Raw genomic sequence first — 13,785 nt, 5'->3', positions numbered from 1 at the left:
GGTCGACTACAGTCACGGTTTAATTGCTGGAAAAAGGCACAATAGCGTCCGTCCCTCGAGTTGAACTGACCTGATGAGTGATCGCAAAGTCTCAGTGCATACCGTGGCGAGTGTAGGTGAATGAGCATATGATTCGAACATCACATTGAGTTGCATGGAGAGTTGAGTTTCTTGCAGCCTTGTCCTGCATTCCAAAAAGCCAATCCAATCGCGTCGATCGTCAATTGCCTAAACCATCTGAGTCCCATGCAAAAACGGTGTATTCGTCCAGCGACAATTAATTAGCCAACCAAAGCAGCTCTCCATTATCGAAGCCAACGACATCTTCAAATCTGCGACGCAACAACAACGGCTTGACCCCAATTTCCAGTCCCCCCCCATCATCAGCGAGTTTGGTTGACATTACCGTTCTATCTACCACTACCAGTCTCTCCCATTGCGTCGCGTCGCGCACTTCCCTCGCATTGGAGTTTGGAACAAGCCCACCATGGTCCTCCTCTCAGAATCCTCGTCGGAGATAAGCTCGCTATCCTCAGACTCCCCTGAAGCCGACAATGACTACGACTCGCCCCTGCCCCTAGAAGAGGAGCCCACCCTGCTCCCACCTTCGAAGCGCCAGAAGCTAGGCGGCGGATCACGCGCCTCGTCGTCGGTGCACGTCGGCGAGCGCGAGGACCTCCACGGCCCCGATTCGGATGACGGCGGTGACGGCGGCCCCGAGATGGCGGACGAGGGCGACATCTCATCCGACACGGACGGAGACGTGCCCAACTCGCCTATCAACGCCAAGCTCGACGAGGAAGAGTTCCAGGAGCAGGTGACGGTGTGCGCCTGGGACGGCTGCCGCGCCGGCGACCTGGGCAACATGGACCGCCTGGTCGAGCACATCCACAACGATCACATCGAGAGCCGACAGAAGAAGTACACGTGCGAGTGGAACGGCTGCCCGCGCAAGAGCATGCCCCACGCCAGCGGCTACGCACTGAAGGCTCACATGCGAAGTCACACGCGGGAGAAGCCCTTCTACTGCTATTTGCCAGGTAAGCTGAGCTGCGCCAGGGAGAAAGAACATATGTATATCGATGCCACGTAGGATCACAACTTGCTGATACGGGAAACCCATTGCAGAATGCGACAGGGCTTTTACTAGATCCGACGCCCTGGCCAAGCACATGCGAACCGTCCACGAGACCGAAGCCCTGCGCCCTTCGGACCCGGTGCCCAAGTCGATGCAGACGCGCGAGCCGGCGCGGGGCCCCAACAAGCTCAAGATCATCCTCAAGACGCAGCAACCACGCACCTCGGCGACGGATGACTCTGCCTTCTTGGGTGACGACGGTGACGGCCACGGCAGCGACGACAACATGGGCTCCGACTTCTTCACACCGCTCACCGAGCAGCAGGGGTTCACCGACAAGGAACTGAAGATGGACCCCGAGGGCCTCTGGAAGCTCTGCGTGGCGCACCTCAAGTGGGCGACGGGCGACGCCGAGGCCCTGCGCGACGAGTGCCGCGAGCTCGAGGAGGAGTCCCGGCTCGAGTGGCTAGAGAAGGAGGTCCTGCTCGACCAGATGAAGCAGGTTGAGGAGGACTGGTGGCGGCGTCGGAAGGCGGTGCTCGCGGGCGAAGCCGACGTCAAGCTCAGCACCGAGACTCTTAAGACCACGATGGAGCCCGAGGACGAGGGCAGCGCAGCCCCGGAAGCGGTAGACTCCCGCGGCGATGACCCCATCGAGGTTGACGACTGAGACGATGAAGAGCGAGAAGTACACGGCGAAGAAAAGCAAAGAAGCGTCATCTGGGTAATCAAGCTTTCAAGGTGGAGGAGGTTCAGGGAAGGGCGTTCCGGGTACACTATTATGGCGTTTTCTTATTCTGCTACTCAAAGCAGAGCTCTGTAAGAATGTAATATGCATGATCTCACAAGAAGGACACGATGATAACATAGGATTGACATGGAGCGACACGATACAGGGAGGCTATAGGAGCTCTCTTCCCCAACTAGCGAGGTTTCTGTGCCAGATACAGGAAGACACCGTGCTGGAATTACATCTATGCAATATGCTACAAATGAGCAGCAACTGCCCCTTCCGGACCATTGATCATGTGCCGTTGAACCGTGCCAATTCTCTTAAATGCACTTGAAAACCTCTCGGGCGCAGTATCAATGCTGTCCATCCTCGTTACAGGCATATCCTTCTATACGACACATTGCTCATAACGCCTTCCCACGCTATTGCTTCTTTTTGTCGGGTCTCCCAAAGGGAAAGTTGCTAGTCCGCTTGTCGGCACCGGTCTGGCTGCTGACGCGCGACTTGTCCCCGCCGAATAGAACGCACCAGAGCCCGAAGGTGGCGAGCGCGGCGGTACCGGCGAACCCGAGAAGGAACCCGTTCTGCGATGTTTGGTTATACCGGGCCCAGCAGTAGAAGGCCTGGGCAGCGTGGTGCAACGTCGTCAAGAGGATCACGGCGTTGGCGTAGGGGCTTATGGAGTCCGTGGGGGCTAGTCAGGAAGATACTTGTTTTAGTTCGTGATTTCCATATACATAACTGCAATGCCGTTCGCGCAATACATGTAGGCGTGGGAGATTAGGCCGGCAAAATAAAGGGCGGGAGAGGGGGTTGGTGATCATACTCTCAACCATGCTGGTCATGGGCAGCGCCCCGGTCAGGACGACGGTCACCATGCCCAGGGCGAGCAGGGCGAAGCCCAAGCTGCGCGCGAAGTACAGCTCGACGCCTGTGGTAGGGAGGCCGGCAGGCGTGGGGGCGTCGATGTTCAGGAGACCGATGATGACCTGCGGCCAAACGATCAGAGGCACGGCTTGGATGATGTGCCAGCCGAGCGTGGCGGCGGAGTAAGAGGATACAATCTTGTGTAGTAGTTCCGAGATTAGCGACGGTCACGTAGTTGCTGGCATAGAGCACAACGGATCAAAGCGTGCAGGGACTTACATCCATGGTTGCTGTCTGGTCGAAATTCCTCATCTTCGCGAATGCTACTGTTGACGGCAAAGGTGTTAAACAGTCGAGAAGCTATACAAAACCGGAAGTGGGATCCTTATACAAAGTGACGCGGAAATGCACGCCGAGACAGCCGAGCGACGTCTTGAGCCTCGCACCTCGCTTCACCGATCGTCACGCACACGCACGCATATCTCTAAACGTAACCACGGACTTGACGGGTGCCGGTTACCCAGGTCTCTGCGTATAATGGCTACGTCATCGTGGGCGCTGCGCTGGGCCAATTACTCTCCCAGCAGTAGAGGCTAGGGGTTCAAGACTGGAAAAACGATTGCAACCCCACGTTTCTCGCCCCGCCACCACTACTCGGCTTTCCGATTTCGCATGCAGGGCCATCCAGAAAATCGCATTGCATTTCAAAGCAACGCCGCCAAATTGACCATAGCCATCTGGAGCAAATACTTCGTTGTCTAGCTCCAAAACTATCTTTGTATCATTCCACATTGGCCAAGACTTCACTCGTCGACACACGATTATCAGTCGATCAAGGCGCTATCTACTCAACCCCGAAGCATAGCAAACAGAACGAGTTGTCTATCGAAACCAGGGAACCCGCTTTGCGCGGTTGCTCAACTGCTCTCCCTGGACAGCCGACACCCTTGCGCGCACACTGCATCCGAGCCGTGACGAACAATGTCCGCCATCTTGTCAGCCGACGACCTCAACGACTTCATCTCGCCCGGAGTCGCCTGTATCAAGCCCGTCGAGACCCTCCCCCGCCGCTCCTCCCCCGACCGATACATCCCTCGAGCATGAAGTCATCCTAGACGGCACGCCAGGTGCTGCCGCCGCCACTACAACAAATGCGCCGCCGGCCGAGATTTCGCTTACCGACTGTCTCGCTTGCTCTGGTTGCGTGACTTCCGCCGAGGCCGTATTAGTCAGCCTGCAGAGTCACAGCGAGGTTCTGACCGTACTAGACTCAGCGCCAGGTCTCCAATTGCGCCAAGATGGAGTATCCGGAAAGTGGACCGTGGAAGGGCTTGAAAACCCCAATGCGAAGCTCTTCGTCGCGAGCGTGAGCCCTCAAGCCCGGGCAAACCTCGCTGCCGTATTTGGAGGGCGCATAGGAGAGCAGGCCGTAGGTGACATGATAGCGCATCTATTCTCCGGGAGTCATGGGCTAAGAGCAGGCGGGAAACATGGTAATGGCTTTACTTGGGTGGCAGACACCAATGCCACGCGTGAGGCCTGTCTTGTCCTCGGTGCGGAAGAAGCCCTCGGCAAGGCGATGGGAGGAGACAACAAGGCTTCCAAACCTATTCTCAGCTCCAGCTGTCCTGGTTGGGTGTGCTATGCCGAGAAGACACACCCACATGTGCTGCCTCATCTCTCGCGTGTAAAGTCACCGCAAGCTCTGATGGGCACGCTCATCAAGACAACCCTGAGTCGAGCTTTGGGTATTGCCCCGGACCGGATATGGCATCTGGCCGTCATGCCATGTTTCGACAAGAAACTGGAGGCGAGCCGTGAGGAGCTCACAGACTCGGTTTGGGCAGGAGACGGCAAGCCAGGCCGGGGCGTCCGTGACGTCGACTGCGTCATTACCAGCAAGGAGATTCTTATGTTAACGGAATCCCGCGGCCTTGATTTCTTCGGTTTACCCCAAACACCAGTGCCTCAAGCAGAGAAGACACCGTTTCCCGACTCTGGTATCCAGCAATTCCTCTTCCCTCCCCGCCGGAGGCGGCAGACGGATTCTGCAGCAGGCACGTCGGGCGGCAACCTCTATTTCGCCCTCCAGTATATCTCAGCACAGAACCCCGGTTCCAAGATAGAAACTGTCCGTGGAAGGAATGCGGATGTGGTCGAGTACAGCGTTGTTTCCGCTGGAGGACAGCCGATATTCAAAGCTGCGAGATATTATGGTTTCCGAAATATCCAAAATCTTGTCCGAAGACTGAAGCCTGCGCGCCCCTCTAGGATGCCGGGTGGAAAGCCTGTTGGAGGCTCACGCAAACAGGTGGAATATTCATATGTAGAGGTCATGGCATGCCCAGGAGGATGCACAAACGGAGGTGGCCAAGTGAAAGTTGACGATCCCGTGGTTGTCGAGAGAAAGGGGGTGATATCGAAGCCCGGCCCTCAAGAGCAGAAGGATTGGTTGGCTGAGGTTGACGAAGCGTACTTCTCAGCCGAAGATTCCGAGTCTGCAGCAGAAGGAAAAGCGGCAGACTTGGTCGCTGGCATCTCGTCATCTGGAATTCGTGATACCCTGGCTCATTGGGCCAGCATAACTGGCATAGACGTAGATAGACTGGTGTCGACGACGTATCGGGAGGTGATAAGCGATGTGGGCAAAGACAAAACGACCGACACGGAGAGGGTCATCCAGCTGGCCAGCAAGATTGGTGGCGGTTGGTGATATTGCGTTGCCTCCGGTTTGTCCGTTACCAAGTATATAGATTAGAACATTTTGGACAAGATACCCCCCTACCCGCCAGCATTAGGAGGTGACAAACCCCTACTCAACCCTCTTTGGCCCCGCGTTTTGCAAACCCGAATCCACCACGCCCGCCGTTATCCGGACCTGAAGCAGGTGGGCCGCGTGGCGCTCTGATAACTTGATCGTCGTCCCGGGGCGTTGACCGCCCTGATAACGGAGCGCCTCCGCCCATGTTGTTGCCTCTCCTGTCGAATGTGGAAGTTGGCTTTGGCGAGTAGCTCGGGTCGTAGAGATCGCTGCCGCCGGCTCCTCCCGCCCCGGGCTGGCTCGTGGGTCGCTGGTATTCGCTGCGCTCTCCGCCGCGATCAGAGAAACGCTCGTTGCCCCCGTCGCCGCCTCCACCTCTTCCTCCCCTGTAGCCACCTCTAGCGCGTCCACGACCTCTTCTCTCCCCACCAGTCCGCTGAGCCGGCGGCGTCACATTGCCGGGGGTGCTGTTGCCCGAACTCCGGCCGCTTCCACCGCGGCCGGCACCCGATCCACCTGGCGCACCACCGCCGCTAGTGCCGCTGCCGGTGGTCTCTCCAAAGATCTTGGCGCGCATCTCGTCGTAGCGCTTCTGCTTTTCCTCGCGCTCGCGCTGCTGCCGCGCCCGAATCTCCTCGGGCGTCTCTTGCGGTTTCTTGTTGGCCTCGTCGTCGTCGTCGTCATCGGCCGGGGTCATGGTCGAAAGACCCGTTACGGGGTCACGCTTTGCTATCATGGGCTTCCGAGCCAGCACCGTCATGGGCGCCTTGAAGGGGCTGCGCCAGCGGCGGAGTCGGGGTCGCCGCTAGGTACTGGAGGGGCGCACCATTGCCGGGAGTGTCACTATATCAGATAAATGTGTTTAGTCGCACTGTAATCTTCCGGAGTGGTCTTCCATATGGAGTCATAGTTGGGTGAAGGAGAGAGAGCATTGGACATACGCCGTCTCCCATATTTTGCGATTGAGTTCGGCATGTTGGGCAAGTCGTTCTTTCTTTGTGAGCGGCGCAGGTGCTGCTGATGCGGCGGGTTCTTGAGCTTCCTTGTCGGCCTGGGATTCCCAATCGTCGTCCTCCCAGGCGTTGGGGACGTCGCTCTTTTTTACCATGCTGGCGGATTAGTTTGTTTCGCACAATGTGAGGCCGTGGCTCAGTAAGGATGCTACAGTATCAGACTGCTAAGAGAAGCGGTAGAAGGGTAATGGCATATGTATGTATGGCGCCTCTCGGAAATCCAATGGACGTAGATAAAGTGGTTGCAGCAAGGAAGGTCGACGATTTGCCGATCCGTAGCCCAAGGTTTGGAGGGGAGAGGACGAAGTGGAATATATGGTTTCAAGCCCACGATGTTTGGGTTTTCCTCTTGCCAGGGTCTGGTCTTTTGGTCTTTAATCGGTAATGACCCAAGGAAGGTGAACAGCAAGTTGCGAGTTCCCATGATGTGGGGTAAAGTACAAGGCAAAGTACAAGGCAAAGTACAAGGCAAAGTACACACGTACCCATTCCATTGGCGGGGCTGTTTCCTTCACATCGACATCCCTCGAGTCTACCATCCAATATCACGCCTGATCACTCGCAATCATGGAGCGTCAAAACTTGCCTCGCCTGCCCGGCCAGCTTCACACCCCGACACAGTCGTTCAGTGAATCGGGTGCTGGAAGTTCTGCTACGCCTGACCTGTCGGGTGCCGCTAGAGTTGCCGCCTTCAACGACAAGAAGTTCAAGGAGGAGTATGACTACATGAAGTCTAAGTTATCTGATCAGAAGTTCGACATTCGTATGTCATCTCCCCGTCTTCTTCTTGTCTCGTGATGATTTCTTCGTATTAACTAAATGGTCGCACAAAAGGGGACTACCCCGATCCTCTGCTACCAAGGAACTCCCAGCCGGCCTCCACTCTCCCCAAAGGTGTCACGGCTGAGCTGGAGGCGCACCTCATCGAGCTTGTCGAGAACGAGAAAAAGAGATTGGCTGTTTGAAGCATGGGAAGTGAATCGGTCTCTCAATGAAGGCATTGAGGCATAGCATGTGTGGTGTTTCGGCGTTGTGTGAGAAAAGATGGCGGACACAGGCGTGGGAGTCTGCTGCTTTGTTAGATTATTACCTCGTTTCACCGTCAGTTGAACTTATCTGAATCATTCCGACTGGTAAAAATATGGCCTACCTATCTGCTGTTCAGCGATACGAGGGGTCGTTTGCATCCATTCACTCGTGTGTGATGCAGGAGATTGCATTCCCAAAACCTGGGTGAGGTTCACGAGAAACCTGGTTCAGGTCCTCAGGATTAGATCGCAATCACAACGCTCGGTCTAGAGCACAGTACTGCAGAACCAAATCATGGCATGCTATCAGGGTGGCAATCTGCGTGTGGCATAATTCGGGATTGTGAACTCCCACGACCAAAGGCCGCACTCTCTGCCCCAGTGGTAAGGCTGCGTGGTGCTGATGCTGCTACCGCTACTCTAAGGCTACTAAACTACTGGTGATCGTGGGCTTATCCCCTTCCCTCCCCCATTATTGTCTGTCCTTTTTGCTTAAGCCGGGTTTCCCGAAAGAGGAGGTTAGGGTTTGGCTGGCATGGGAAAAGGGGCGGCAGTCCAGGAGGCGCAGCCATACAAGAGCCGAGAACAGACTCATGAAATGGGGGATATTACAGGAAGCATAAATAGCCTAGGATGCGGCTCATCTAGATGTTATAGATAGATAATCTTCGTGTTCCTATGGCGGCGTAGATTTGTTCTGACACCTTCAAAATCCTTGGCTTCCGCGATCCTTATCTAAAATACGAACCCTTGGGACACAAATTTATCTCTCTTTTGTTGTCAACGAGATACTATCAAGAAGCTTGTCTACCAAATGGCGTTATGGTAGGCCCTGTGCTTATTACACCCCCTCCCGGTCATGGTTGCAATCGAGCAATGCCGATTTTCACCCTGATAGCCAACGATTCGTATGTAACGGTAGACAATTTCTAGATAGGGGTAGTCATCAGCCTCCCATACCCACCTCCCAGTCATCGTATACGCGTTAAATATGCGTAGATAAGAAAGGATGGCCATATACCCTGCTTACTCTGCACGCCAAGTTCCTTACCGAGGTATAAGTGACTCCAAGAGAAAGGGGCGCTGCGTCATCTAGCTAGGACCCTCGTATGGCGCACCATTAGACTCCCCCGATACTGTGTAAACGCTGCCGATTACAGTCGCCCCTGAAAGTCCTATGGCTTTACCCGCACGATATCACTTCCTTGGACCAGCCGGCTTCAATATTCTTACCATCTTGGCAATCATTCTTGCCAAGTTCATCCAAAGGTTTTAGTGACTTCTAGTCTGCCTGTCGAGACCAAAATGTTCCATGCGAGTCACCGTCAGAGCATTATTCTGCGTGTAAATACCGTGTGCGTGACAACAAGCTCATTTGCCCACTGTTAACCGTATGTACTCCATGGTCTCGCATTAAGGAGGATTGAGCCGTTGCAATCTGACCCTTGCAGCTAGGCCCTATTGGTCAATGACAAGATGACTTCACCAGAAATGAACATTGTCTCTCAAAACCATAGAACTCTACGGGATACCCATCTAGTATTCATCTAGGCGGTCGACCCGATGTTTAAGCAAAACCTGTGTGGAAAGGCCATGACTTCTCAGCGCCCGTATTCCCTAGTCCAATAGGCTCACCGTGGCCTGATATCCAAGCAAGAGAAATAGTTAATTAGTTACGCTGAGCTGCATTACAAATCTCACTTTGCAGGCAATCACATCCGGGAAGCACGATGGTATATAAGCTTATATTTGCGGTACATCCGTTGCCGGATATGGAATCCCGACACTGCTATTCTCATGTCATCCTCTATAGTTGCGTTTTTCGCCATACCTCGCCGACGGGCGGCGGTAAGCATAAGCTGCCAGAGTCATCATTGTACTGCAGCTTCACGGCACTTAATCCGAAAATACTCGGCAGGTCTTAGCGAAGTGCTCGGCATTCTTCGATCTTACCGTTGGACAATCTTCAGTCTGACAGCTGTTGCAACCCCCTATTGGGACTGACGGACACCTGTTGATGGGAAGTCATGCTTGAGGCTCAGTATACACATTCCCGATAAGTCCTTAGATGGGTTACGGAAGAGAGAACGGTATGATGCTTTCCTGGCCAACGAATGTCTCTCTCAACACGCGTCCAAGCATCCTAGATAAGCAGATGTATCGTTTCGGGGAGTAGTGGTTGCAGGATACTTACGGCCTTCGTGTTGCTGCGCTGTCTTTTCCTACAAGAATAGAAAAGAGAAGGCTTGGCGTCAGCTTCCGCCATGCCCAATCATAACATCTTACACCCCCGCTCAATCCAGCAGTAGCACACCAGCCGCGCTGCGCCTGGCACCTGTGGGATCACTTAGCTAATCTGCCTGCCTAACTGCCTACCTGCCAACCCCGAGCTTCGAGATCATCCGGCATGCGAGCGAGCACATATATTCGCGCTTTCTATGGCGTATGGCGTGGTGGCCACTGGAAATAAACTAAGTACTATCAGTGCGTAGTCGTCATCACGAGCCTTACATACAACCCGAAGGATCCTAAAGAGGCTCAATGGCTGTGGACGCAACCAGGGATTGGTACTATTTCCCCTAGCCAAAGTCATGGTCTCGGTATTCCGTCTACAACGCCATATACGGACATGTGGATTCCTCAAATACCCGATTCCCGCCTCGACGATCTGGACCGGGCCATGTCGGGCCTCTTCGCAGCATACCAGTCTCTCATTAGCTAATCAGCACAAGTGAGGCCACGCGAAGCTTCTGTCGATGCCAAGGAACGGCATGGATCATTTCAACTCCACCGTCTTGAACGGGACTGTGGTATCGACCCGGCGGGGATTCACCGTCACCAAGCAGAAACACAAGGGCTTGTCATTCGTCAACACATCCGTACAAGATGTCGAGACCAGGGCCAAACCGCAGGCAACGAAAGCTGTGAACAGCCTGCCGCCTGCTACCAGTATCACTTTCGTCGCCAGTCAATGCCAAGGGAAGAAGGGAACGACAGCTAGTCAACTGAAGACGACAACCACAAATAAGGGGGCCCGAAATTCGCCAAAGTCAGATATATCGAGAAGACGGCCGAAGACGCAGGCGCGTAGAAGGTCATGTTCCAGCTCCACCTCTGCAAGCACCCACAGCTCGATGGCTTCGGATACAGCCCGGAGCGATGCGTCGAATGACCTGGAGAATGGCCACGCAAGGAACCTGCTGCCAACACCATTACCTGCCTGGGCCTCGTACAAGCTTCCCAAGAGACCGTTGGATCTGGCTAGGAAACTCACGTTTATGGCGTATGCGCTGGGGCCATCCAAATGCTACGTTCCAGACGAATTTCGATTGTCCGTCGAGGGGTCGTTGAGGATACCCGAAGAGCTATGGCTGGAGAAGGATCCCACGAGTATTCAATGCGCCACTACCCTAGGCGTTCTATACGACACACTGGAATCCGGGAGACGGGAAGCAGAGAATCTGTCTTCGCTGACATCAAAGATCTTCTCCATCATAAATCGAAGACTCAACGCGGCCGAGCAGAACAAGACTACAAACGCCGTTACGATACATGGTGTATCCGTATTAGCTATGATAGCGGTACGCATGCCCGACTGACGAGACGAGCTATTGACTAAATGCAATATAGGGTTACCAAGGAAAGTATGATCACTGGCAAGTACACATGAAGGGTCTTGTACGCCTTCTTGAGCTCGTCAATGGCCAGGACAAGCTTGATGCTAGGACAATCAACACGATAAGAAAGTAAGGGTCCCTCCAAGCCCTGGGCGGGTGTATGGCTGACATGTGTGCAGAGCCGATTTCACGGGGGCCATCTCCTCCGCGACGGTACCGTGTATAGCTTTTGTTAGGCTACACCCCGAGCTACTTGTGCCACCCGCAGTATACGACACAGCCATGGTCGGTGCTATCCAGCAGCACTTGCAAGCCTGCGCCCTCGACACGAGAACGGTGAAGACGATATCGGACCTCGCTTTGTTCAATAGGTACATGGACTACCTGACGATGGCTGGTAACAGCTCTAAGCATGATACCCAGACAGTCATCGAGGAATACTACTCCCTTAAACATCAACTACTGTCTCAGCCGAGGCCTCTGAGGAATTCCGGCGAAATTATCTCGATTGATACGAATAGTAACAAGTTCGCTTCTGACGCACTTAACTTTGCCACATCCATGCTCATAGATTCCTACGCAACTTCTATAGAAACAGTCGTGCGCATACTGGCATTGCTTTTAATACGAGACCCGACGCTCGATCTACCGTGCGAAAGCGCCATCATGGGTATTCTGCACCAGAACGTACGGGCTATTCTGGAATACCGGCGGCCGCAACAAGGGCAGCTCGCGAACACGATGGTCGACCCCAGGCTGTTACTACAGAAGTCGTCGACGGTTCACCCGCAGACCCCAATACTGATCTGGATATGCATCACGGGGCACTATTTCTCGTCTCTGAAAGCGGCTACAACAACACCAAACCAGACAAAGATATATAGAGAGCTGCTGGTTGGTTTATTGGGGCCCGAAAAGGCGGCGCAACCGGAGTTTGTGTCTGATGTCGAACTGGAGCTCTGCCGATACCTGAGTCTACGGCATCTCAGGGGCGAAGGCTATAGTGAAAGGGGTGATATATATAGGTTATATTGTCAAGCCGATTAAGGCTGCAGCTGCAGAACAGGACATGGCTGACCCGACGGCCCTGGAAATGACGCAATGGGAATCCGAAGTTCTCCCAGCAATTGACCAGACGCCAATTGCCAATCAAAGCACTAAACTTTTTACTGCCCCGCACCCCCTGTTAGTTGTAGACATGCCCAAACCCACTGCCCACCCCGCCATCCCCCGATGCCCGGCGGCCGCAAGTCGAACTTTCTACTAAGCATAACTGGCCGACTGACGTGACGCTCTTATGATTTTGTAATCAACTCTGCCGAAGGAAGAAAAAAAAACTTGACCGAATCCACGTTGCACGGTAACTCTGCGAACGGACAAGTTGCGCGGCCTCGAATCAGCACATCAAATCGACCGACGACTTCCTCGCACCACAGCAACTCAGCAAACATGTCCACGATAAAAGAGATCACCAGCGAGGACGAGTGGCGCAGCCATGTCGCCTCGCTGCACAAGGACACCCTGCTCATCATCTCCTTCCACGCGCCCTGGGCCGCCCCCTGCGCCCAGATGAGCACCGTCCTCAAGACCCTGGCCTCCGAGTACCCGGCCGCCGCCCCGGAAGCCGACAAGCCCGCCGCGACGAGCTGGGTCGCGATCAACGCCGAGGAGCTCAGCGACGTCTCCGAGACGTACGACGTGACGGCCGTCCCCTACCTGGTGCTGCAGCGCAACGACAAGGTGCTCGAGACAGTAAGCGGGTCCAGCGCCGTCAAGGTGCGCGCCGCCATCGAGAAGCACGCGAACGGCAGCCAGCAACAGAATGGAACCAGCACAGTAGGCGGAGGAGCTGCATCGTCAATAGCAGGTAACAACAATGCGACAAGCCAGAATTCCGCCGCCGCCGTCGTGGACGACACCCCCGTCGACCCGGAGAAGGCCAAGGAAGAGCTGTTCAAGCGCCTCGCGGAGCTGGTCAAGGCCGCGCCCGTCATGCTCTTCATGAAGGGCACCCCCAGCGCGCCCCAATGCGGCTTCTCGCGGCAGCTCGTCGGTATCCTGCGCGACCGCTCCGTCAAGTACGGCTTCTTTAACATCCTGGCCGACGACGAGGTGCGGCAGGGCCTGAAGGAGTACGCCGACTGGCCCACGTTCCCGCAGCTGTGGGTGGATGGGGAGTTGGTCGGTGGTCTCGATATTGTAAGCTATCACATGATTTTCATCTTCTGCTTTTCCCTTCATCTTGTATCAGCCTAGCTAACCATTTTGTTGCGCAGATCAAGGAGGAGCTGGAGACCGATCCCGAGTTTTTGAAGGCCTACAGCGTAACCAAGGAGGGAACCGCCGCGGCTTGAGAGGCGTGGGGGAAACCCAAATAGTATAGTGGAAGGAGAGACGAAGATAACGAAGGATTGACGAAGTGAATGCATAGATTTCTTCGCAAAGACAACGCTTGCCTGATGTCCTGACTTGGGGTTCGGTTTCACGTGGGATATTGGCTGGCCATTGCCACAGCATGCAATCGAAGAATGGAACCATGGCTAAGAACCCACGCATGGCAGTTAGTCACAGAAACGCCGCGCCGTGGACGGTGTTTTCCTTCTCCTTGTTATTGGGCAATGATGAGCGGAACGCCTGTCTTGGGAATGTTATTAGAGTGACTGCTTCACGCATTGAAACAAATTGATG

At 54.7% G+C, this 13,785-nt stretch overlaps 7 protein-coding genes across 7 annotated transcripts; 5 read left to right on the top strand and 2 right to left on the bottom strand.

The window, feature by feature from the left end:
* Positions 1-487: 487 nt before the first annotated feature.
* Positions 488-1,748, top strand: PG998_005380 (uncharacterized protein; the record flags this gene model as incomplete). The annotated part of the gene is made up of 2 exons (XM_066872198.1): positions 488-1,040; positions 1,129-1,748. 2 exons carry the CDS (start codon positions 488-490, stop codon positions 1,746-1,748), a joined length of 1,173 nt encoding a protein of 390 aa, XP_066732295.1.
* Positions 1,749-2,233: 485 nt separating this feature from the next.
* Positions 2,234-2,963, bottom strand: PG998_005379 (uncharacterized protein; the record flags this gene model as incomplete). The annotated part of the gene is made up of 3 exons (XM_066872197.1): positions 2,234-2,505; positions 2,638-2,875; positions 2,958-2,963. 3 exons carry the CDS (start codon positions 2,961-2,963, stop codon positions 2,234-2,236), a joined length of 516 nt encoding a protein of 171 aa, XP_066732294.1.
* Positions 2,964-3,659: 696 nt separating this feature from the next.
* On the top strand, positions 3,660-5,391 carry PG998_005378 (cytosolic fe-s cluster assembly factor nar-1; the record flags this gene model as incomplete). The annotated part of the gene is made up of 2 exons (XM_066872196.1): positions 3,660-3,717; positions 3,794-5,391. 2 exons carry the CDS (start codon positions 3,660-3,662, stop codon positions 5,389-5,391), a joined length of 1,656 nt encoding a protein of 551 aa, XP_066732293.1.
* Positions 5,392-5,494: 103 nt separating this feature from the next.
* Positions 5,495-6,547, bottom strand: PG998_005377 (uncharacterized protein; the record flags this gene model as incomplete). Its single annotated transcript, XM_066872195.1, has 2 exons — positions 5,495-6,215; positions 6,381-6,547. 2 exons carry the CDS (start codon positions 6,545-6,547, stop codon positions 5,495-5,497), a joined length of 888 nt encoding a protein of 295 aa, XP_066732292.1.
* Positions 6,548-7,019: 472 nt separating this feature from the next.
* Positions 7,020-7,417, top strand: PG998_005376 (uncharacterized protein; the record flags this gene model as incomplete). Its single annotated transcript, XM_066872194.1, has 2 exons — positions 7,020-7,215; positions 7,287-7,417. 2 exons carry the CDS (start codon positions 7,020-7,022, stop codon positions 7,415-7,417), a joined length of 327 nt encoding a protein of 108 aa, XP_066732291.1.
* Positions 7,418-10,251: 2,834 nt separating this feature from the next.
* On the top strand, positions 10,252-12,144 carry PG998_005375 (uncharacterized protein; the record flags this gene model as incomplete). The annotated part of the gene is made up of 3 exons (XM_066872193.1): positions 10,252-11,061; positions 11,111-11,226; positions 11,277-12,144. 3 exons carry the CDS (start codon positions 10,252-10,254, stop codon positions 12,142-12,144), a joined length of 1,794 nt encoding a protein of 597 aa, XP_066732290.1.
* A 402-nt stretch (positions 12,145-12,546) lies between these two features.
* On the top strand, positions 12,547-13,451 carry PG998_005374 (uncharacterized protein; the record flags this gene model as incomplete). Its single annotated transcript, XM_066872192.1, has 2 exons — positions 12,547-13,296; positions 13,374-13,451. 2 exons carry the CDS (start codon positions 12,547-12,549, stop codon positions 13,449-13,451), a joined length of 828 nt encoding a protein of 275 aa, XP_066732289.1.
* Positions 13,452-13,785: the final 334 nt, after the last annotated feature.

Source organism: Apiospora kogelbergensis (assembly GCF_038363985.1).
Source record: "Apiospora kogelbergensis strain CBS 113332 chromosome Unknown utg000003l_segment0_segment0, whole genome shotgun sequence".
NCBI lineage: Eukaryota > Fungi > Ascomycota > Sordariomycetes > Amphisphaeriales > Apiosporaceae > Apiospora > Apiospora kogelbergensis.
This window is presented reverse-complemented; position numbering and strand designations above follow the sequence as displayed.